The sequence below is a fragment of the Protomyctophum bolini genome (genome assembly GCF_963924005.1).
Source record: "Protomyctophum bolini genome assembly, chromosome: 23".
Lineage (NCBI taxonomy): Eukaryota > Metazoa > Chordata > Actinopteri > Myctophiformes > Myctophidae > Protomyctophum > Protomyctophum bolini.
This window is the reverse complement of record NC_137884.1, coordinates 14,069,806-14,093,961: the sequence shown is the minus strand read 5'-3', so window position 1 is coordinate 14,093,961 and position 24,156 is coordinate 14,069,806. Positions and strand designations below refer to the sequence as shown.

The window sequence follows — 24,156 nt, the reverse complement described above, 5'->3', positions numbered from 1 at the left end:
GACCCAAAGGTTGAACCACTGGGTACTCTAGCATCCCTATTGTAGGGTGAGTGTTAGATGACCAAGTATAGAGGGTAAGGTTAGTCATTTGTTTGAGGCAGCCGGCCAATCCATTCCCATGACGTTTAATGTAGATCCATCTGTCCAGTATCTTGCTAACAGAAATGGGCCAGAACACATAACAATCCCTGCCACACGCAATGGTGCTAGAATTTAAAGCACTATTCTATGATTCCAGAAAAATGTGTTCCACATCAACTTTACCTGATACACCAGTGGTTTTCAACAGTTCAACCCTTTTCATATCAAGGCCCATTATTTATTAATAATGCATGTTTAACAATTTTACTCGAGAGCGTAAAATGAAACCCTTAAAGACATACAAGGGGCGATTAAGTTACCAAATCTCCATTTAGCTGGGGACAACCTGGAACCCCTTCCAAGGACCACTGGTGGACCACTGGTTGAGATCCACTGCAATACACCAAGGAACATTAGTTTAAAACGTAATAGAACTTCTTTCCACATTGCCATTGTAACATGAAATAGTAGGGTAAACACAGCCGTTATCAATTATACAGAGTATGCCTGTTTACTTTACTATTTCACGACAATATGGACGCTGTGGAAACGGTTTATTTAGCGGCATTGGCAAATTGTTGAAGCTGCTCCATGAGTCTGACGAGTGATGGAAGTACTCACATGTTTTACTTACCGGTAAGTAAAAGTATCAATACCCTATTCAATAGGGCCTATAGGTATTCAAATTTGAAGTCACAGTACAAAAGTATGGGCATCAAAATATACTTAAAAGTACCAACATTAAAAGTACTCATTATGCAGAAAGTCCTATATTTCAAATTAATATAATCTACGTAAAGTAAACTAGTAACTAAAGTTTTAATATAATTGTAGTGAGTAAACGTACAATATTTTATATATATATATAATATATACTTAAAAAGTACAGTACCCTTGAGTAAATGTATAGTTCCTTTCCACAACTGCCTGCTAGTGAGGAGGATCATGGCATGGGACATCGAGATAGAAGGGCCACATCTGTTGTGGAACAGAAAACAGGGACTTAGTCGGCCTTCATATGATATGAAAAACTATTTACAGTCAGAAACACACCATGGGATAGGCCTACTACTTACTAGGCAACAGAAAAACATAAAGCTTGTATGGGTGCATGCTTTGCCTAGTAAATACACTTACTCATACTGACTCCCTCACCATCATATAAACATTAACATATGTAAACAAACACAGCCAAACATCAACACATGTGCACCCCCCCCCCCCTCAGCACCGCACTGCACTTTTCCAGCCATAAAATGTCATGACCATTTATGTGCATGCTGTCAAAACATCCACCCCTGGCAATACAACGCAGCTCGATCTGCTAACCACCCGTAGAGGTCATCCTTGTGTCGCATGTTCACGTTACTTGTTGTGGAGAATAATTGTTATAGTCTTGGTTGGTCGTCATAAGACGGCCTCATGGTGAAATAGTTGAGTCAGTATTTGTGACCACGAGCAACTCCCTAAAGGCCTATTCATACTCCAGCTTTAGGTGATAAGGTGACCACTGAAACGGCTGTTAGTAAAAACAGAGAGATGTGTTTGGGGGAGTATTAACCCATAGATGCCTGAGGCCGAATCTGGGAACGCCTTCTAGGGCCTGACCTAAGGTTTCTGAAAACCTTCAAATTCAAACAATTCTATTTTTTTAAATAGTTATGTTGCTACATGTATAGCAATACCTGATGAGACACAGAGAGCACGGCCGGCATCAAGGGTAGAACAACGTATACGTTGCACCAGGCGTCAATGGGTTAAGCAGGAGACTAAAGAATGGGACGTCACGCGCAAAATACTGAAGCCACTTTGTGGACTCAAGATGATTTAATTTGTACAGGCAGGAGAAGTGCGCACACCAATATTAATGAGGTGCCGAAGGCCTAAGGCGATGAACAACAAAAAAAGAAAAAGGCTGCACTCTCAGCCACGATGCTGAAAGTTTATTAACAGAAACCAACGTTTCGACCTGTAAGGTATTCTTCAGGGAATGTTAATTTGTATATCCTTGGGCATTGTAGCAGTAGCACCTTCACTTTGCATAACAGCTCCATCACCAAAAGTATAGAGGCGCGGTTCACATAATAGCTCATGTTCTGCACCCAGATTGGAACGCAGTAGGGTACCAGTAACCAGGCATTATGTGGTCAGGACTCAGCAGTCCGCAGCACACCAACCGGCATGTCCAGCTGTCACCATTTATGTTCCGAGTCATCTGTTCCCATCGATTATGATCCTGAAGCGAACCTCTGTAGGCCCTCTACTCTACATTTACACGTTTAGAAGCGGAAATAAGTATCCAAATCCCCATTCCTCAGCGAAACTCTGAAAATAAGTAGAATGATGTTAGCAAAGAAACATTTCATTTTGATGCCCTTCTTTATTTCATTAATATTTCAGCAGCTTTGACAGACAATACATCTTATTATCATTTTTTTAATTTATTATTTTACTCCACAGGTTTTAATGGGGTGGAGATTCCCACATAGGAGGCGGGGCCGTGTGATGAGAGAGTCTATCAGAGGCACAACAAAGATGAAAAAAAAAAAAAAACAGATCCCAAAAATAATCTTCACATACAATCAAAAGTATCCTCTGCCATTTCAAGTGTCGTTGCTGTAGTTGTGCAGAGAACAGAGTTGTGTTCCACTTAATTAATCCACGAGCCGGAACCACTCAAGCCCCGTCATATGATGGTGTCACTCAACAACAATGTTAATAGCCGATGTACAAGCTCACAACGCGACACGTTCTGAGCTTGTACATCAACTTAAGTGAACTGGGACCGGACGAAGTGAGCATGGAGTTAAAGTCGGGACTTTGACGGTCACGTACAGATCATGATAGACAATGGGTTGATTGACGGACAAACTCATAGCCGCGTGTTATAAATAGGACTGGCCTTCCATACAGTCGTCGTGTGATAAAGAGCCACGTCGAGGAACACAAAATCAGTTTTGTTCTATTTATACGGGACAGTAGAAAGTGCTCTCTACATGCACGGAGCGGGGACAGCAGCAGATATGGGCAACACTGTGTCTGTTGGGGAAAAAACTACACGTGAAACGTTATGCAAATTTTGAAATTTACATAAAAGCACACGCACGCACACACATGATGACTATATATAGCCAGGCAGCCTAAATGAGCCCATATTAAGCCTGATTCAGACTTGGTCGCACGACAGCTCCACACACCGTCGCGGTGTGAGCTTGTGGGTTCGGCTATTTCCAGTCGTGCGACAGAGCATAAATTGGGCTTTACTCTACCACGTGTTTTTAGGAGAGTAGAAAGCACAGGTAGGATAATATGCTTCAAACGTATTGGATAATGGGCTACCTTCCCTCTAATCCAGGGGTCTTTAATGGTCTACCTTCTCTCTAATCCAGGGGTCTTTAATGGTCTACCTTCTCTCTAATCCAGGGGTCTTCAACCTTTTTCATGCCAAGGAACCCCTAAGCGAGAGAGAGATGAAGCAGGGACTACCCCCCCCCTCACTACATAGATAGCTTTGTAGACTTGTTCGACAGCACTGTCAACAGTGCATGTTGGAGTCATATTTGTGTGTATTACTATTTTAGAACATTGAACCACCTAAATCTGCTTTTTAAACCTCTTTGAAAAAAGTAGCAGATCTACAAGCTCACTAGTACAGTATGCACCTTGTGAGCTTGTAGAACTGCTATTTTTGGCTAAAGTTCTCCTCAGAATAGGGACACGTCATGCTACGGTTCTAGTGGTTAATGTATAAAGGATTTGGCGCTCTCACTGTAGTAACTTTGAGGAGCCCTGTTGAAGACCCCTGCTCTAATTACTGGCTAATTGACAATCAAAATGATGTCTTCAACCAGTGGTCCGGGGACCACCAGTGGTCCTTGCAGGGATTCCAAGTGGTCCCCAGCTAAATGAAGCAGAGTTGGTAACAAAATGGACCCTTATAGATCTTTAACTCTTCAGAGCGTAAAACGAAATGAAAATAAGTTAAATTATTGTTAATGCAGATGGACTTAATTTACAAGAAGTCTACACAACTATATAATGTAGAAGAATTGTTATTTTGATCAACATTTGCCTGATATCTCTCAATATAGCATGGAATTGTGGACCAAATCCTATCAACCACAAAAGAATATTCGTACGTTTACGGTTTGCGATGCTAAATCTCATCCGATGGTTTTCCGTGGCTCAAATGCCAAATAAATAATGGGCTTGATATGAAAAGGGTCGAAAGCCACTGGTCTAGATTTTTGTTAGTTGCAGGACTGGAGGGCGAGTTTGTACGGCGGGGTGATACGGATGGTACCGGGGGTGATACGGATGGTACCGGGGGTGATACGGATGGTACCGGGGGTGATATGGATGGATGATGCCCGGGCCAGGTTTTCAAGGTGCTGCACACTAAAGCTATATTTACACGTAGAAAAATAGGAAACGAAAGTCTGTGCAACTGGACTTCTGGGAGCAACGCTCATCAAGCAGCGAAACGGAATGTGACTCACTGCGTATGAGTTCATGTATTCACTGTAATGAAATGCTTGTTCTGGCTGCAGACGCACACACACGCGCACACACACACACACACACACAATGAGGTTTCTGTAGAAAAGAACAACTCTTTGCGTACGCGTGTTCACATTCTTATACACATAGGGCTACGGTACACTCTCTGAGCAACTAGATTTTTGTCATTTCCGCCCTCCCCGATACGAAAGCGTTAAATTACATTACGTTACATTATTACAGTGCAGTGCAAAATAAGTCATTCTGTTTAGTTTTTCTTTGAAGACATTCCTCTGAAGATATGACATTCAATGTTCTTTCCGCACCTTTGTGTGGGACTTTAAGGATCACGAGAGGAAAGGGACTAAAGGGTGAATCATTTATTTGCATCTTTTAAATTTAAAACATAGGCGACGACAAAACGGCCGTGGGAGATGAAGGGGGCGGGGCGCTGACCTCTAACCTGTGTTTTTGCCACAGAGACACGGCTCCCGAAACATCGTCCATCATCGGCCGTACCGTTTTCACTCCTCTCCCTCCCCCACGCCTCCTCTCTGCCCTCGTTTCCTTTTGTCCGTCCGAGGTTGGCGGAGGAGAGAGTGAGGCCATATAGCGTCCACGCTCTGAAAAAAAAAAAAAAAAAAAACGAGACAAACTGAAAAAACACACAAAACAATCACACACGAGTCTGCATTGCTTTGCGCAGGGAGGGAGGGGGAGGGGGGGGGTGTGACTATGTTAAAAGTCTGGTGTGCTGGCGTACAAATCAAGGTGTCGAACTGGGCTGTCCAAAACGTTGTTTCACCGACAACTTGCTTGTTGATGTCGCCTTGGATGAAAAAAAGAAAGTATAATAATCCACACAACAAAAACAGCGTAAAGCTGCCCCCCGGTGGTGGCGATGTGTCAGGACGCCTGTGGACAGAGAAGCCAGGCCTAGCTGGTGTTGATCTTGAGAGTCTTCATGCGGTGCAGAAGGGAGTCCTTCTCCATCTGAGCCTCCGCCAGCGCCATCTTGGCTCTGGAAAGCTCCACTTTCAGACACTCGTTCTCCTCTATCAGCATCTGAACAAACAAATGGAAAAAGTCACAGAGGTGTCAGTGGAAAATACTTTAACCTGTGTGTGTGTGTGTGTGTGTGTGTGTGTGTGTGTGTGTGTGTGTGTGTGTGTGTGTGTGTGCATGCGTGTGTACTTCTACTGCGTATTACAGCACATAGTAGAATTTGAGAGATTGTACACCAGCAATATTGGGCTTTAGGCTTACCCCATTAAAACCGGGAAAGCATCTGTATCATTTTAGTGTGTATGTAGTGTGTGTGTGTGTGTGTGTGTGTGTGTGTGTGTGTGTGTGTGTCAGCCGTCATATATGGCGGAGACGCTGTTACTTACACCCATAGAGTACTGAGTGACATGTCTATTGAAACACATACTATGATTTTGCAGATGTAACTCTAATGCACCTATAATATTTGTGTCCTTGTATGCATATCCTTTGTGTGGACATAAATAAATGGTTAATGTGTGTGTGTGTGTGTGTGTGTGTGTGTGTGTGTGTGTGTGTGTTCACCTTCTCTTTGCCGGACACGGCGGGGAGGAAGGGCAGGGGTTGCGTCTGCGTGGCTTTGGGGGCGGTGCAGACCGCGGCCTCGGGGGCGGGGCTTAGAGAGGTGTCAATCAGCGGGCCGTCCGTCCGCGTCTTGTTCAGAGAGCAGCTGTCGCTCGTCATCGTCGTCTGGGTTCTGTTCTCTTCTGCCGCCGGGCCGTTCTCCACTGTAGTGAAATGTGTTTCATAAAAAAACAAGAATCAATAAATGATAATAATAATAAACATTTTAATAATCATGAAAATAGCAGATCCGCAAAGCGGCGTGTTGTGAGCTTGCAGATTTTCACTAGTTTGGGTCCCGGGCAAACGTCTAATATAATTTGTCTTTTGGGTCTTGAGCTAAAATAATTGGGAAGCACCGTTTTAGAGCAGCTAGAACAGCCGTCTGAAGCGCATTTTCAAGTTCTGGTGGCCAAACAAAATGAGAAGTGAAGAACTCTGGAGGAAAGGGAGCGTGGAGAAACAGGTCCTAAGGGATGGATTGGCCACAGAGGAAACCGGCAGCTGGTACAACGTGCCAGGCACCGACTTGGAACCCCCCAGGGGAAGTAGAAGAGAGGGCGGCCTATTAGAACACCTGGAGGCGGAGCTGAAGAGACAGGGACTCAGCTGGGGAGAGGCGGAAAGGACAGCCCAAAACCGCATTGGATGGAGAAGATGGTCGTCGATGGCCTCTGCTCCACTGGGAGCGACGGGCCTAAGTAAGTAATTGCCGTTTGATATCATCACTGTTGAGCTTGTATATCATTTGTCTTTAGTAGCCAATTATGCTGTTGCTCAGTTAAGTCGTTGTAAACACATTCCTGTGTTGTCACTGCAGCTGTACCCTACTGGCTCATTATTATATCGATAAACAGGAAGTGAAAGTACACTGCAGTCAGTTCCATTGATCCACACTGGAACACAATCAATTGATTTGATTTCTCTGACCCCGTGACCTTTCCTCTAGCACCAACCATGAGGCCAAACGTTCAAATGAGAAACTGGGAGATTGTTATGCCTTGGTGGAGGTCTGCGGTCCACTGTTATTCCTGTTGTTGTTATAATATTAACCCATTCTGACCTAAAAATGTCTTCTACATCCTGACAGTTTTCTGAAAAAGCTATGTTTCTATGTCAGTTGTTCTTCAATTTTTCTAAAATAGCAGACCTAAAAGCTCGTAGCGCACCACTCGGTGGTGTGCTATGAGCTTGTAGATCTGCTATTTTTCAATAGCTAAAGCATAACATAATGCTAACACCAAAAGGGGTTCCCGCCCAAAATGGGACAATAATAATCATTTTATTCATAACGCACTTTACTACAATGAGCAAGTGCATAAATTAAAAACAGAAGAAACATCACAACCATTAAAACATTAAAAACATCTAGGAAACGTGAACAATACATTTAAAACATGAGGTCATAGCTATAAACATGCTTTGTTAAAAAGGAAAGTCTTTAGTCCTCCCTTAACCCATTTAGACCTGAGGACGATTCTACCAATGCCTTCTAAAAGACCGTTTTCTGAAAAACCCCATGTTTCTATCACAGTGGTTCTCAAACAGGTTCATGTCAAGGACCCCCAGAATTATCTGTATTTGGCTGCGGTGTGCGTGCGCGTGCGTGCGTGTGTGTGTGCGTGCATCACCTCCTATAGAGAAGGACCCGTCGTCTCGTCGGTGAATGACCAGACTGTCCACGTGCACGGTGACGGGGGAGGGCTCTGGGTCCGACGGGTTGTCACGTGGTCCGTCATCCTGTGGGAGGAGGCAGGGGTGAGCTGGTTGGTAGGGCAGTCGGGGGCGCCGCTCTGGCAGTTTGACGGTACACGCAAGCCCCGCACATCAGCCATACGCAGTTTTCACACCCCGCTAACCTCGCTGGTAAGAACCAGCTGATCGACGCCGAGTGTCACAGCTTGAAATAACAGGAATGGCCGACATATGGTGACGGCCCATTGTGTCGATCTACTAAACTCCTACTCTAGAGTTGGAGAACAGTGGCTGATGGATTCATGAACTCATTCAATTACAGAGGTGACGTTTGCAAGGTAGAAGCATAATATGACACGAACGTTTCCCCATTATGTACAGTAAGTAAATAGAATACAATTTGATATATACCCGTATTGTCCCAAATAAAACACGACTCTGATTATAAGATCAGATGACCCCCATTTTTCAAGACTAATTTGTGGAAACATAACATTGAATGTCAAATAGTCTAGTCCTCGATTATAATACGACCCCGTTTTGTAGGATATTTCCATTCGGGGAAAAAACTGTCTTAATATATTCAGGCCAATAGGTACATTACATTTATATATATATACTCGTACAGGTGCACGTGCGCGCGACATAGCCCCACTAGTTAAAAAGTGTGAATTAGTTGAATTAGTGTGTTTAACTGGGTGAGTGTGTGTTCACTTGTGTTGGCCTGTGTTTTTGGACAATTATTTTTTCGCCCCTACCAATTTAAAGGTAGAGTAAGTGATTTCACTTAATTCAAATATCACTTATTTTTTTGTTTTGTTGTGATAATCCTCTCTACTATAGAGTGTGCTGACCATATAAGGAGTTCCTCCCTGTCCTCAGTTAACCCCTGGGGGTCAAAAAACCTTAGGTTTCGTTTTTGACTCTCTATCCTGATTGGACGAAGGCTTAGGTCCCACAGCCAAAAACGAAACCTAAGGTTTTTTGAGTGAAATCACTTACTCTACCTTTAATTGTTATGCCAATTACCGATTTCCCCTCGTGTTCTAGTCTACTGGTTCTCAGCATCGGGTCCTCCAGGGACCAGACCTTCCCCCAGTGTGTAAGTATGTATGCAGTGTGTGTGTGTGTGTGTGTGTGTGTGTGCACGCGCGTGGCTGTTTAGCATATATTTAGGCAAGTCTATGTATACAATTTACAGTGGAGGCATTTAGCAGACTCTTATCCAGAGACTTCCGCACAAGATAAGAATACGTCAGAAAGAACATAAATCCTCAAACAGCATACAGGCTCAACGGTCATAGTAAATATATATATTGCCAAGAAAAGCAATGGGCTCTATGCATACACGCCACTTCCCTACTTCCTTCACAGGTGTTAACGATGATACTAATGAAGGCTCTGTTCCATTCTGGTCAAACAGAGTCATGGTGCCGTTATTGTGCGTGTCGGCTTACTGGAAACCCTCTGCCACCAGTGCGTCCAAATGTCCTTGACACCGTACATGTACATTTGGTTCCATTTGTACACTCTCAGAGTTATGGGGGTCCAATTTAAAAGATTGAAAACCAATGTACACTAAATGGAACAAAGCCTTAATTAGCATCATCGGTAACACCTGTGAAGGAAGTAGGGAAGGGGCCCGGAAGTAGAAAGAGTAATTCTGTGTGTCCATTTAGTGCTGCAAAGTAAACATCGAACCTGTGATAGGCCACCCAGTTTGATATGCATAGGTCATGCAATGGGCTCTATGCATACACGCCATTTTGGCGATGATACTAATGAAGGCTCTGTTCCATTCTGGTCAAACAGAGTCCGGGTGGAAGCAAATGGTTGAGAACTACTGCACACTAAATAAAACGGGAGCCTTAATTAGTATCATCGCTAACACCTACGTTTTAGGAAGTAGTGAAGCTGCCCGGATGTAGGAAGAGTAATTCTGTGCGTAGAGGCCATTTGGGCGTCTCTCGAAACAACATCCTTTTTATACTAAGCTGTTGTTAGTGCAGTGTGTGCGAGCGCCGTTTGTCGAACCTTCATGTCCAGGTGCGTGTGTGTGTGCGCCTGTGTGTGTCAGTGTTGTTTTGACAGCAAATTTTGATTTTAGTTTTAGTCATAGTCTCTTGAATAGTTTATTTCGTTTTTGTCACGTTTTAGTCACCTGGATAGTTTTACTGTTAGTGAATGTTTTAGTGTTTAGTCTGGTTTTAGTCTAGGGCATTTGAACACTGATGCAATTGCCTGGCATGCGGTCACAATGTGGGACAGGGTCTCAATTTGTGGGACGCCTGAAAAGTCTGTCCCACGAAAAGAGGCACATCTGGTGTGACGCAAGCCATGGGCCTACCTTCAGGTCCAGGTGCGTGTCCATGACGCTGATCTCCATGGGCAGCACCTGCGGGGGGGCGTCGTCCTCCTCCAGGAAGGCGGCCATGTTGCGCATGGTGGACATCAGCAGGCTGGCGCGGTAGCCGTGCAGCCGCAGGCGCAGGAAGCCGTTCTGCTCCGCCAGCGGGGAGTGGGCGGCGGCACACGGCCCGCTCTCCAGGCGGGCCTGGACCTCCGGGCGCCGTCGACCTCCGGGGGCGGAGGGGTCACCGGACGCGGCGGCTGCCGAATCCCCACCACCGGCTGGACAGCGAGACGAGGACAAAGGTTATTAGAGTTAACGAAAAATAATAATAATAATAATTATATAAAACAAAATATGGAGTGCCGTGATTTTTTTTCACGCCTGAACCATGATCTTCAGGTAGTGTGATTAAAAAGTTTAAGTGTACAGAAAGTCTTAAAATTATGTTTTTATGTGGCCACACCCACCAGTTCATTAAGTATACCTGGTATTCAGGTGGGTGGTGATCCACCTGAACTGTATGTTAAAGGGGAGGGGTTAGGGGAGGGGATGATATTGTGATGTCACTGTGGTACAACGTGGTGTATTTCGATTGGGCCTTTTGACTCCAAGGCTTTCAGTTTTCGGGAAGAAACCAAAAATACACAGGGAAGACATATTTGAATATTCTAACCACACCTGGGGGTCTATTAGAGTAATGTTAACTCCATACACATACAAAACTGAATCACGGCACTCCATCTTTAACTGAATTAAATAAAAACTACAATGAAGAAAATAAATGAACCATAACTAACTGAAACTGTATTGTGTGTTTACAAGACTAACTAAAACCAATTGAAATTATAGACAAAAGACCCTTAGTTTTCGTTTCTCTCGTTGATTGTCAAACAGTAACTGAATATATATATATAGAAAAAATATATATAGAATTTATTTTAATGGTATCTTTTGTTCACAATACTTACTCGCGAATAAAAACTAGCAAACCCCACTAAGAACAAATTCAGACTAACTGAATTAGAATAAAAAAGAAAAGTCAAGTAAAACTAAACTATGATGAAAAATCCCAAACCAATTATAACCTTGACGAGTTACGGGGAGAGAGAGAACGAGAGAGAGAGTACGGGGAGAGAGAGAACGAGAGGTTAGAATAGCAGAGGGAGATTAAACAAGGAGAGAGACAGGGCAGTCATTTACATACAAGAGTGGAGTCTTTGATGTGAGAGAGAGAGAGAGAGAGAAAGAAAGAGAGAGAGAGAGACGATGGACAGATGGACGAGAGGACACAGAGGGACATGCAGAGAGGACAGAGGTATTAGAGAGAGGGTGAGAGATGGAGAGAGAGGCAGATGGAGAGATGGAGAGATGGAGAGAGGGAGGAAGATGAAGGGTGAGAGATGGAGAGAGAGGCAGATGGAGAGATGGAGAGAGGGAGGAAGATGAAGGGTGAGAGATGGAGAGAGAGGCAGATGGAGAGATGGAGAGAGGGAGGAAAATGAAGGGTGAGAGGGAGAGAGAAAACGGCGTGCACGAGCGGTGGATAAAGTACTCGCATGTTTAACTTAACCCATTTTGGGCGGGAAGGGAACCTCCTTTTTATGCTTTAGCTATTGAAAAATAGCAGATCTACAAGCTCATAGCTCATAGCGCGCCACCGAGTGGCGAGCTTGTAGGTCTGCTTGTAGGTCTGCTATTTTTTTTAAATCGAAGAACGACTGACAAGTTGTAGACGACATTTTTAGAATCTGATCTCAGGTCAAAATGGGTTAAGTAAAAGTACCAATACGGCAATATGGAAGTACTCTGTCCTGGGACGTGTTGTGACCTTGTACTTGTAAAGGGCTTTAGTGGCTGGCTAATGTACAATGTATGTTTTGTAATGTAATAATAATAATCAAAATCTACAAAATAACTAGTAACTAAAGCTTTTAAAGAAAACGTAGTGGAGTAGAAGCAAAAGTAAAGTGCAAATACCTCAAATTTGTACTATTTGTGTAAGTACAGTACTTAAGTAACTAAGTACATTACTTAGTTACTTTACACCACTGGGCAGAGAGAGAGAGGTAAGTCTCCTTATAGTCGCTTACACACAGAACACTCACTGCCTTCCATTCTGACTCCACATCCTCTACTAAGTTCTCTCTCTCTGTGTGTGTGTGTGTGTGTGTGTGTGTGTGTGTGTGTGTGTGTGTGTGTGTGTGTGTGTGTGTGTGTGTGTGTGTGTGTGTAAAATACAAGGTGGGTGATACAAGGTGGTAAAATACAAGGTGGGTGATGCTTCAATGAAGCAAATGCTGTTACAAAATGACAGCACTCTCTGTCCTGCAAGGATATGAGAGAGAGAGAGAGAGAGAGGGGGAGAGAGAGAGAGAGAGGGGAATGACAGACAGGCTGAAAATCATCAGCCAAGGACTGAGGCACTGTGATAAGACCAGAGAGAGAGAGAGAGAGAGAGAGATAGAGTGAGGAAAGGTAGTGAGGGGGGAAACAGATGGGATTAAGGGAAAGCTGAGAAAAAGAGCTTCAGGGGATGATGAAAGAAGCAGAGTGAGAGGGAGGGAGGGAGTGAGAGAGAGAGATGGGGATGGGGCGGGGAGAGAGAGAGAGAGAGAGAGAGAGAGAGAGAGAGAGAGAGAGAGAGAGAGAGAGAGAGAGAGAGAGAGAGAGAGAGAGAGAGAGAGAGAGAGAGAGAGAGAGAGAGAGAGCGAGCGATGGGGGGAGAGAGGCAGGCTGCCTGAACCAGTGGAGTGAGACTGCAAAGTCTGCTGCAGTGGAGAGAGGAGGATGAAGAGGACGAGGGGGAGATGGAGGGAGGGAGGGACACTGGAGAGGAAGGTGAGAAGACGGAGAGAGGAAGACACACAGGATGAAGAGAAATGGAGGAGAGGAGAGGAGGACAGGAGGACAGGAGAGGATTTCACAGACTTGAGAAACAGGAGAAGAGGGACGGGGGGTTCCCTCTCAAAGGGAAAATGGAGAGAGAGAGAGAAAGAGAGAGACAGGGGAATGATTACCAGAATATGAATGGCAGAAAGAAAGCAGCACGTGATTGCAACACACAATAGTACAGTTTAATTGGATGGGAACGAATGCACAGGTGCAGTGGTGCACAAACTCTTGTGCACGCACACACGCACGCACGCAAGTCTCTGGGCTTATAATGTTGCAAAAAGAAGAGAGTGCTCACTCTCTTGACATTACTGTCATTATTACATACTCGCTCTATAAGTGCTGGTTCTGCTAGATGACGTTAACACTCTCTCTCTCACACACACACACACACACACACACACACACACACACACACCCTTGGTGGGTGCAATGCAACATGTATCTGCAATGCGTGCAGCCGACAGAAGGCCAACTGTATTATGGAGAAATACACATGAACCCTAACGCACAAAGGATTTCCTTAATGGAGGCATTCATCAGACACTCTTATCTCACAAAGATCAGGGTTAAATGCCCTTGCACACAGAGCAGCACTGCTGGCTTCAAATGAAAACTAATGTATTTCATCTATTTATGATTTGTCAGACTCTGTGTGCAAAGGCCCGTATGGAGCGGTGGTTCTCAACCTGTTCTGCATCAGGGCGGCCCACTTTAAAAGAGCATCTCAAAGGCTCTGGGGGCCCACGCTCCGTCCGTCCGGACGGACCACTTAACAGGGCAGACCTTCAGCCGTCGTGGTAAGGAGGCCCTAAGCACACCCATGATTCCAGACGCGACCAAACCGCTTTAGCGTTCGTCGCAGGCGTCTGATACCGTATGTCCCGTTGGACGTCGGCACATATCGTTGCATTGCATCCCAAGTGATTCAATTCAAAGGAGCTTTAGTGGCATGAGAAAACGCTAGTTTCCATACAAGTTTATCCATCCGCGTGCGTGTGCGTGTCACACTAGCTAGATTGCTGTGGAAACAGATATCTGTTGCAGCTCGGTGCTTGGGTGTGACATGTCCAGTTAAAGCACCGTCCTGTTGCAAGGAGTTGCATGACGAATCATTGGTGTGGTTTGTTTGGGCCTTAAGCGGTCAGACGGGTGGGCCACGTGCCTCCTCACAGATTTAAAACAAATACCATGCCATTTGTTTTTACAGCAACTATACTTTAGTTTTTTTTTAATATATATATTTATCATTAAAACCTTGTGTTTTTCAATCATTTGGGGGCCCGCTTGCAATACCTTCACGGCCCACTAGGGTGAGAACCACTGCCCTAGAGAGTCAACAAACGACACACACTTAAGTAGAGTTCCAGGAAAAACAATTAACCACTTCAACTCTCAATACTTTGTTGACGGGGTAACCTGGTTTACGACCTGCTTCGCTGCGTTCCCTGATTAGTTCTGTCACTTTGCTACTCAGTCTGGCCAGCCTCCTGAATTTCATAGCGTCACCCGTTACGTAGCCACGTTGTTGCCGATACGTCATCAGCCAGCGCCACTCTGTCCATGCTTTTCTCACTGACGGAAACATTAGCACCAGTTCGAGACTAAAGAGTAAAACCTTAGATGGTAAAAAGTAGGGGTGTCCCGCGATACACTGTTTTCGTTCCCGATCCGATCCCGATACCACCATTTCTGTGTTAGCCGATACCAGAGAATGATATTTATAATAATAAAATAAATTAAATTACTTATTTTATCTCGTGTTGTTAATAGCAGACTCCACACTCAAATGCGCACTTGCAGTTTGGGCAACTCGAAAGCAAACTCCACATGCCCCAACATTTTATTTACCTGCTATAGTGTCAACCCCCGTCGGATCAGTGGTTAGACCGGCATATCCGATATGACCCGATGTGACCAAAAAGGGCCGATACCAATACTTTTCCGATACCGATACAGTATCGGCACATCTCTAGTAAAAAGTAAACCCTAGTTTGATTCAGTAGTCCACTATGTCAGATTCAGTGGTACAAAAATAAAACCTGCCGGCCTGTGTGGGGTGAGTTTATTGAATCATAACAAGGGGATGAACGGTTGCAGGGCAACAGCAGTAGTGACACACTGATATGACGTCAAACTGGTGTTTTTGTCCCAACTCCCAAACAGCACCACAGACCAATCAGAAGACTCTGGTCGATTCTCAGTTTTGGCATGTCCCGCCTACCATGGAGATAGGAGATAGGAAATAGGAGATAGGAGACTTTCCAGACTGAGCAGCGAAGTGACTAAACAAATCACGGAAGGCAGCGAATCAACCCTCAACACCAAATACAGTATCTCTGCTGAAAATAGCCCATCTACAGGCTTGCTGCGGCTCGCTGTGAGCTTGTAGATCGCCTATTTTTACAGAATGTTCGGCAGTTAATGACATGCCCACAATAGGGTCACTAAGGTTCAAGTGGTTAAGTCCACATACACATACGCGCACACACACACAAACGCGCACCCACCCACACGCACGCACGCACGCAGGAGAGTGACAGACAGAGGTCATGCATGTTAAATTGTGCACGGTGGATTAGCACACAGCTTTACCTTGGCTGCTCTCAGCCGTAGGCATTGGTACGGAATTCACCATACCTGTTGGGAATTATGGGAACGTGAGCAGCAATAATACAGTGTGTGTGTGTGTCTGTGTCTGTATTGTAACCTTCTTCTGATCAGTGTTTGGATCTGGTGGATTTGGATGCACTGCTCTTTTTGTCCTATGCATACTCCCGTTTTAGGTGATAAGGGGAACACCCAAACGGTGGTTAGTGAAAACGGAGAGATATGATTGGGTGAGTCGCTTATCTCATCATCATGTTGTAGTTTTCGGTGGTCACCTTATCACCTAAAACTGGAGTATGAATAGGCCTTTAGTGTATTAAAGAATCTGTCCTCAGTGCCATTCGGTGTAGATGGTTTGTTTCTAAGGTTTAATGATTAGTCGGAGCAATTTGAGCCGAGTTTTTACTTCGACCGTGATAGCACTTCATAATGTCCTCTTTTTTTATTGGGCTGCTTTCTTTATCAACCAAAAGGGTTTTGCTCTTTGCTGCCCTTTGCCTGTCTCACTACTGGAAAGAAAACCAAAACCAAGGCAAGCTCTTGTGTTCTTCTATTTATTTGCAGTTGTTGGACAGTTTTGATCCTGAACCCACATCATGACTGCAAAGTACTATACTTATTATTTGCCAATGCAGGTGGTGTTCGTCTACAGAACACATTTACAACTCCCATATAAGGAGGGGAGGAGAAGGAGTTCATGGCTTTTATCAGATCAAATGACGCATCTCGTGCCTATTAATGTGATCAGAATTCTAAAAATGAAACCATGTGGCTTTTGCATCTTATTAAATTACATTACAAACGTCTCAGATCACATGTCCATCTGTTAGAGCATCATTAATATGAGAGAGAGAGAGAGAGAGAGAGAGAGAGAGAGAGAGAGAGAGAGAGAGAGAGAGAGAGAGACAGACAGACAGAGACAGAGACAGAGACAGAGAGACAGAGAGAGAGGTGTGAACCTGTCTTACTCAGGCTGCGGTTGCTCAGGTACTGTCTGAGACTGATGTTACCCAGCTGGTTGGGTCGGACCTGGCCCACCTCCAGAGACAGGACTGTGCTCTCCCCCAGAGCCTCCATGCCCACACACACCGACTGCACCTTCAGCAGCAGCACAGACACCTGGGTGGGGACAGACCATAGAGTTTACTTTGTATATATAAACTAGAGAGCGGACAGGGGGACAGACCCTATAGAGTTTACTTTGTATAATAAACTAGAGAGCGGACAGGGGGACAGACCATAGAGGTATGTATAAACTAGAGAGCGGACAGGGGGACAGACCATAGAGGTATGTATAAACTAGAGAGTGGACAGCCCCACACACAAACAGCACCTTCAGCAGCAGTGGCGACACCTGCATGGGGAAAGACTTCCTCTTTACGCAGCCATTTTGTCTTGCAGCATTGCATTCATTGCACACTTTCTAGTGTGCAATGAATGCGGTGAATGCGGTGAACTGCGGTGTCTCGAGCGCTCCCCGGTCCTTTGAGCTCTATTATTACACCCACTTCATCGTGTATGTAGACCATTGACCAACAGCAGGTAGGCTAATGTTATTAATTACATTTCAATGCTATGGGAAGGTGTGTTGTTTTAACTGCTCGTTCGTAAATAAGCCACGCACTCAGTGCGCTCTATGACGTCACCACCCAGTGCACACAACAAACATTACTGGTGCGCATTTCCGAATGCACCATAGATGTATAAATATATATTTTTATAATCGATTAAATCGATGTGTTCGATGAACTATTGCACCTCTAAATGCCACTTGAAAGCAGCAGTCACGTACTGCATCTAAGCACGCTGTGCTGCATGTTCATGCATGTTGCCGTTAACAGAGGGAAACAAACATCTTACTGTGTCTTTGGTGGGCTCGTCGATGCTCTGAGAGGCGGCGCTGACCGTGTCCGGGGACACGCCCCCCTCCTGCTCCGGACCAATGTTAGCAGCCTCGTTGGCGCTCTCCGTGGCGCTCTGCTCGCTCACGGCGTCCTTGAAGCCCGAGATGGACACGTCGTCTGTCTCCGACACATGAGGGGACACAGAGTCGGTCAGCAGTGTGCAAGCCAGGGACAATGACACATGAGGGGACACAGAGTCGGTCAGCAGTGTGCAAGCCAGGGACAATGACACATGAGGGGACACAGAGTCGGTCAGCAGTGTGCAAGCCAGGGACAATGAGAGCGCTGTGATATATGTGTGTGCCACAACAGTGTTTTTTTTTCTTTCTTTTTACTTATTTAGCCAATCTATGGGAAAATATTGAAATAATTAAAATATATAATTTGCCTTCGTCTTGGGAAATGACTGCACACAAAGTAGTAAATGAAACAGCAGCATTGATTGTCTACAGCTGGCCTACAGGGCACCGCTCTATGGAATTCGTCTATAGTGGGCGGCATTGGCTCAGGGGTAGAGTGGCCAGTAGAACATCTGGATGGTGAACCATGAGGTTCCCGGTTCGATACCGGCCTCCCCCAGAGTTAGTGTCGAAGTGTCCTTGAGCAAGACTCTGAACCCCTAATTGCTCCAGAGGTGCAGGTTGATGCCTTGCATGGTTTCCTCCGCCATTGTTGTATGAATGTGTGTGTGAATGGGTGAATGTAATGCACAATCTATGTAAAGCGCCATATAAATGCAGCATTTACCATTTATAGTAAGAGAAGAGCTTTTCCTGCAACAATGTAGCCACATTACAGGATTAGTAGTAGCACAATGCCACCACCTCCTGGTGAAAACCTGCTATTGCATTTCTGGTGGGTAATAGGTTTTAAATTCAGTGTTTGTGTGCGTGCGTGCGCTGTGTGCGTGCGCTGTGTGTGTGCGGCGCGCGCGCTGTTCGGTCTACTGACCCATGACTGCACTGCCAAATTTGGCAGTAACCACATCCTCAAGTTTGCCGCTGACACAACTGTGGTGGAGCTCATCAGTAAAAAAGACGAGTCTGCCTACATGAGGGAGGTGGAACTATTAACAACATGGTACAGTTCCTACAGGAGGGAGGTGGAACTATTAACAACATGGTACAGTTCCTACAGGAGGGAGGTGGAACTATTAACAACATGGTACAGTTCCTACAGGAGGGAGGTGGAACTATTAACATGGTACAGTTCACACAACCTCTTCCTGAATGGAGGGAGGTGGAACTATTAACAACATGGTACAGTTCCTACAGGAGGGAGGTGGAACTATTAACAACATGGTACAGTTCACACAACCTCTTCCTGAATGGAGGGAGGTGGAACTATTAACAACATGGTACAGTTCCTACAGGAGGGAGGTGGAACTATTAACAACATGGTACAGTTCACACAACCTCTTCCTGAATGGAAGGAGGTGGAACTATTAACAACATGGTACAGTTCACACAACCTCTTCCTGAATGGAGGGAGGTGGAACTATTAACAACATGGTACAGTTCCTACAGGAGGGAGGTGGAACTATTAACAACATGGTACAGTTCACACAACCTCTTCCTGAATGGAGGGAGGTGGAACTATTAACAACATGGTACAGTTCACACAACCTCTTCCTGAATGTGGACAAAACAGAAGAGATGGTGGTTGAATTCAGGAGAGCCAGCAACTGGCATCACACACCGCTGACCATCGGTGGCGCCCCTGTGGAAAGGGTTACTTAGTAACATCAAGTTCCTGGGGGTTCATTTGGCGGACGACCTGACCAGTGACCTCCACCATCAGCGCCACGGCCATCATCAAGAAGGCCCAGCAGAGACTACAACCCCATCCGGAGACTCAGAAAGGCAGGCCTTCCCACTCCTCTCCTCACCACCTTCTAGGCACCGTTGAGTCCATCCTAACTTACATGTTTCACTTCCTGGTTCGGCCGCCTCAAGAGAAACATCAGCTGAACCGGGTGGTGAAGACAGCTGGGAGGTCCCCTCCTTGTTGTAGCTCTACACAGAGCACTGTGCCTCAAGAGCCAGCAGCATTATTAGGGACCTCTCTCACCTCTCCCATGGCCTGTTTGCCCTCCTCCCCTCTGGGAAGAGGTACAGGAGCATTAAGGCCAGGACAAGCAGGATGCAAAAAAGCTTCTTTCCGAGTGCAGTGGGGTTGGTCAATGAACCTAGACTGATTGGACTGTGCTGGACATGATGTAATTTCACTTTTGAAATGCATCACAGCACTTTACTAAAACTGTGCTGGTCAGGTATTTTTTTAAAGGATTGCACCATGGCACTTTATCTATATGTGCTGTGTTGGTAACTTTTTGCCAGGTGCTAGAAAAGTGCCTGGACTACATTTGCTACTACCAGTACTAACAACCGTAGTAACGACCATAGTGGACACAATGAGGGACTTACCCATAAAACCCATACTTTGGATGGCCTAAAACCCATACTCTGAACGCTGCAACGTGGAGCGAGCGACAACAGAAGCTAATGTTATGAGCTAACTGGAGATACAGGAAAGCCATGACAAAACACAGTGAGTGAACCAACAAAAGAAAGTCGGAAACGAACGAAAGCTTGCTGCACCTGCCAGTTCTGACTGAATGATTGTGTGTGTGTGTGTGTGTGTGTGTGTGTGTGTGTGTGTGTCCCACCTCTCTCCAGCAGACTGTAGGTGTCTCCGTCCTCCATTAGGTAGCTGTCTATGGACAGGTCATCCAGGGACTGCAGAGACGGACTCTTCTTCATGTTCTTGTAGGACACAGCGAAGCTGGACTGCGAGCGGTCGCGCATCAGACGACCACTAGGGGGAAGAACACACACAGTCAACAACACGTCACCACATGGACATCCTGTGTGTTTGTGCGTGCGTGTGTGTGTGTGCGTATTTGTCCGTGAACCCCAATCAGTTGTGTTAGAAAACATCGGTTTGATTCCAACTATGATTCCAACTTTTCGGAAATAGCTTGCGTTGCATCGTGAGCTTGTATATAGATCGGCTATTATCGAACAAGCTGAAGAATAAAATAGGTTTAAACTGTAAAGTGGTGCCATATTAACTAATTTCCCTGGGGACCCCTGGTACTAGCCTGGTTAATAAACCAGACCGAATCCTGGTACCCCCTCAAGGACCCCTGGGGGTCGCCGGATGGACCCCACTCTGTAGATAATGAAATGTCCATCAACGATATCTAATGTAATTGGGTTTGATGTTACAGTATATGAATTCAGTCGAACAGAACACCAATGTCTGTGTTGCGAGGTCACATCACAGAGGATGGAGTGAATTTTTACCTCAACTGAACTGTAACCGTTCTCATTCATCTCACTACACAAAATGTCTGGGGCAACGTCTGGTTTTATTCACGGCTTGGAAGTGATTGATTTTGACTGACCAAATCGGTAGATTGAAAAAGACACAGCAAGAGAGAGAGAGAGAAGGGAGAGAGAGCTCTTTATGACTTTGTGCTGACATTCAGCTGCAATCCGTCACGCTCTCACGTCTCCGACAGAGCGCTGGCTAGCTTGCCACGTCGTGAATTAAACATCCCTTTCCTGAGCGTGGTGTATTCTGAGGTCGAGTGAAATGAAGAATATTGTGCCACCCGCCAAGCTACACCAGAAAGCCCAAGAGAGAGAGAACACTCACTTTGAATGTTATCAACCCATAATCACCAGTAGGTTACTTTAATCACCTGGGAGCCTACTGGCCATGATTAGGAAACACAGTGAAACTGACAGAAGTGAAAGATGGACGGATTTATAGGTCAACCACACCAATGCAACTCATTGAGTTGCTGCATGCATTGGTATGGTTGACCTTAAAAAACGTTTTGTCCCGACCCGACCCTTTGCTGTGGTTTGGGCTTTAAAGTGAAAATGTATTTTCTGCTTTACTCAAGAGCTGGAGAGACTACGAGAGTCCGGTTACTGAACAAACACACTATAGAGCAATGATATTAACCACTATCAGAATATAGAGGCATTTGTGTGTGGTGTATGTGTGTGTGTGTGTGTGTGTGTGTGTGTGTGTGTGCGTGTGCGTGTGCGTGTGCGTGTGTGTGTGTGTGTGTGTGTGCGTGTGTATATATCCTTTAACATGCTTCTGGATGGAGCAAGGTTTCCATGCTTGCTTGGAGACAAAGTCAGAGATGAAAAACACTTACCGGTACTCACACTTACTCTGTCCAACACACAGCACTTGTGTTCCTCATAGTTCAGACCAAAGACTCGAGATGAACCATCATACAACGGTGTAAATGGCCGATCTACAAGCTCACCATTGTGATGCATGTGGGCTTGTAGATCTGCCATGCGATAGGGCATAGGTTTATCTGAATTACCCCTTAAACAAGTGGATTTCAACCCTTTTCATATCAAGGTCCATTATTTATTCGGCATTTGAGCCTGACCACCATTTGATGACATTTTGACTCTCAGACCAAAAACCATTTGTTGTCGATCAAAATAACAATTCTTCTACATTCTCCAATTCATATCAAGGACTCCAAAAATGATATGTAATTGGCCACCGACCCCCATCTGAAAATATGTTGTTCCAGGAACCTCTCAGAAGCAAAGATTTGAGTTAAAACGTTCGCTCTGAAAGAATATATATTCAAAGATTTGCGCCACATTTCACGATTTTTCTAAAATAGCAGACCTACAACAGATCGGGAATGGGCTTCCATGTCCAATTCAGTTGTTCCAGAGCGGAATCACCCCGTTTTTACTAAAGACATCCGTAGGAACAATATCTCACAATTCTGTGACTGAGTACCACGCTATAGCGACTAGGAGGTCAGAGATGGCTAGTTGGTATTATTCTAATTTCCAAGATGTAAGAGCAATGCATTAAAATAAATCATATTTTTTTCTTTTGTCTAGACCACATAAAATGTTATTTAGATTTTGAATTGTCATGACAAATGCTAGGTTTGATCTTTGAGGCACCACATTGATTTGTTTCCTTTGCATTCTACTTATATGACTAGTATTTTTACCACGTCATTTTGTTAATTGGTTTCGCACTTCTAATAATCCATAATAACATCTGCTAAATTGCAAATTGCAATGGAGGTTTTCACTGCCTAGCACTGGGTGACAATTAAGTGACTGCTTGCCCAAAAAGGATGGCCATCCAGTTATTAAAAAAAAGAGTAGAAAGCAGTAATCATGTAAATTAAGCCTAATAGATTGATACTTTCTTGTGTGCTGGAGGCGAAAACAGCAGATCTACGAGCTTGTAGATAGGCTATTTTCAGTGAACGACACTCGCCTCATGAACCTGGTGTTTACTACAATGAGGTGGAGAACATGAACCTGGTGTTTACTACAATGAGGTGGAGAACATGAACCTGGTGTTTACTACAATGAGGTGGAGAACATGAACCTGGTGTTTACTACAATGAGGTGGAGAACATGAACCTGGTGTTTACTACAATGAGGTGGAGAACATGAACCTGGTGTTTACTACAATGAGGTGGAGAACATGAACCTGGTGTTTACTACAATGAGGTGGAGAACATGAACCAGGTGTTTACTACAATGAGGTGGAGAACATGAACCAGGTGTTTACTACAATGAGGTGGAGAACATGAATACCTGGAAACGGACTGAGACATCTTGGCTCCGGCAGACTTGTCCTTGTCGCTCCAGTCTTTGGAGGAGAGCGGGTCCGAGAGGGCGTCCAGCCCGGCCCCCTGCCCTCCCCCCACTGCGTCCGCCGACGCCTCCCCCCTGTCCTCGCAACTCCCCCCGGCCAAAAAAGTCCTCTCCTCCAGCGAGGCTTTCCTGTTGGAGTCCGGACGCGTGGGGACGAGAGGCACTCCTCCCGCCCCTCCCTCGGAGGAGGACCCCGCCCCCCCGCACAGCATCTGGTCCACGGTGCACGCCGCGGCCCCCTCCCCCCCGCTGCTCCCGCCGCTCCCCTCGCTCGCCCTCTCCCCCGCCTCCCCTCCCGAGGCGGGGTCGCTGCCCGCCGCCTCCAGGGTCCCCCGGCTCTCCGACGGGGACATCTCCGAGCCCAGCGGCGAGCCGGCGCCGCCCTCGGAGGGTGCGGCGGGCACGGGCTTGAGGAGCAGGGACACCTCGGCGCTCTTCAGCAGGAGGCCCAGGCACACGCCGAAGGGCTCCGGGGGCTCTGGGGAGGAGGAGGGGGAGGAGGAGGAGGGGTCCTTGCGCTTGAAGCCCATGGCCTCCAGGTCCTGCTGCAGCGTCTGCTGCAGGGCTTTGATGCTGCGCTGCAGACGCATCAGGAACACATACTGCCGGTGGCTCACCTGCACGCACACACACACACACACACACACACACACACATGCACGCAGGTTTAGTGATGCATCGTGCATCAAGCAACTATTTACAACTTTATCTTTCAGAAGATGAACAGTTTTGTTTTTGCTGTATTAGTTAAAGTATTAAGTACTTGTAAAAATGTAATTTATTTTATAAAGAGTAGACTATTATTTAGTTTAACTCAGTAAGTAGTACTGAAGAA

The 24,156-nt window shown here is 45.5% G+C and overlaps 1 protein-coding gene across 1 annotated transcript in view; it reads right to left on the bottom strand.

The window, feature by feature from the left end:
* Positions 1-2,441: 2,441 nt before the first annotated feature.
* Positions 2,442-24,156, bottom strand: part of bltp3b (bridge-like lipid transfer protein family member 3B) — a 59,775-nt gene continuing 38,060 nt past the window's right edge. The window contains exons 15-25 of the mRNA XM_080757038.1: positions 23,262-23,938; positions 20,312-20,460; positions 18,595-18,690; positions 17,600-17,760; positions 16,708-16,858; positions 15,725-15,769; positions 10,232-10,515; positions 7,821-7,929; positions 6,151-6,353; positions 3,489-5,646; positions 2,442-3,454 (exon numbers count right to left, since the gene is read on the bottom strand). Of these exons, the coding sequence (XP_080613164.1) occupies positions 5,518-5,646; positions 6,151-6,353; positions 7,821-7,929; positions 10,232-10,515; positions 15,725-15,769; positions 16,708-16,858; positions 17,600-17,760; positions 18,595-18,690; positions 20,312-20,460; positions 23,262-23,938 (2,004 nt within the window). The 3' untranslated portion in view covers positions 2,442-3,454; positions 3,489-5,517. The remainder of the gene's footprint in view (positions 3,455-3,488; positions 5,647-6,150; positions 6,354-7,820; positions 7,930-10,231; positions 10,516-15,724; positions 15,770-16,707; positions 16,859-17,599; positions 17,761-18,594; positions 18,691-20,311; positions 20,461-23,261; positions 23,939-24,156) is intronic.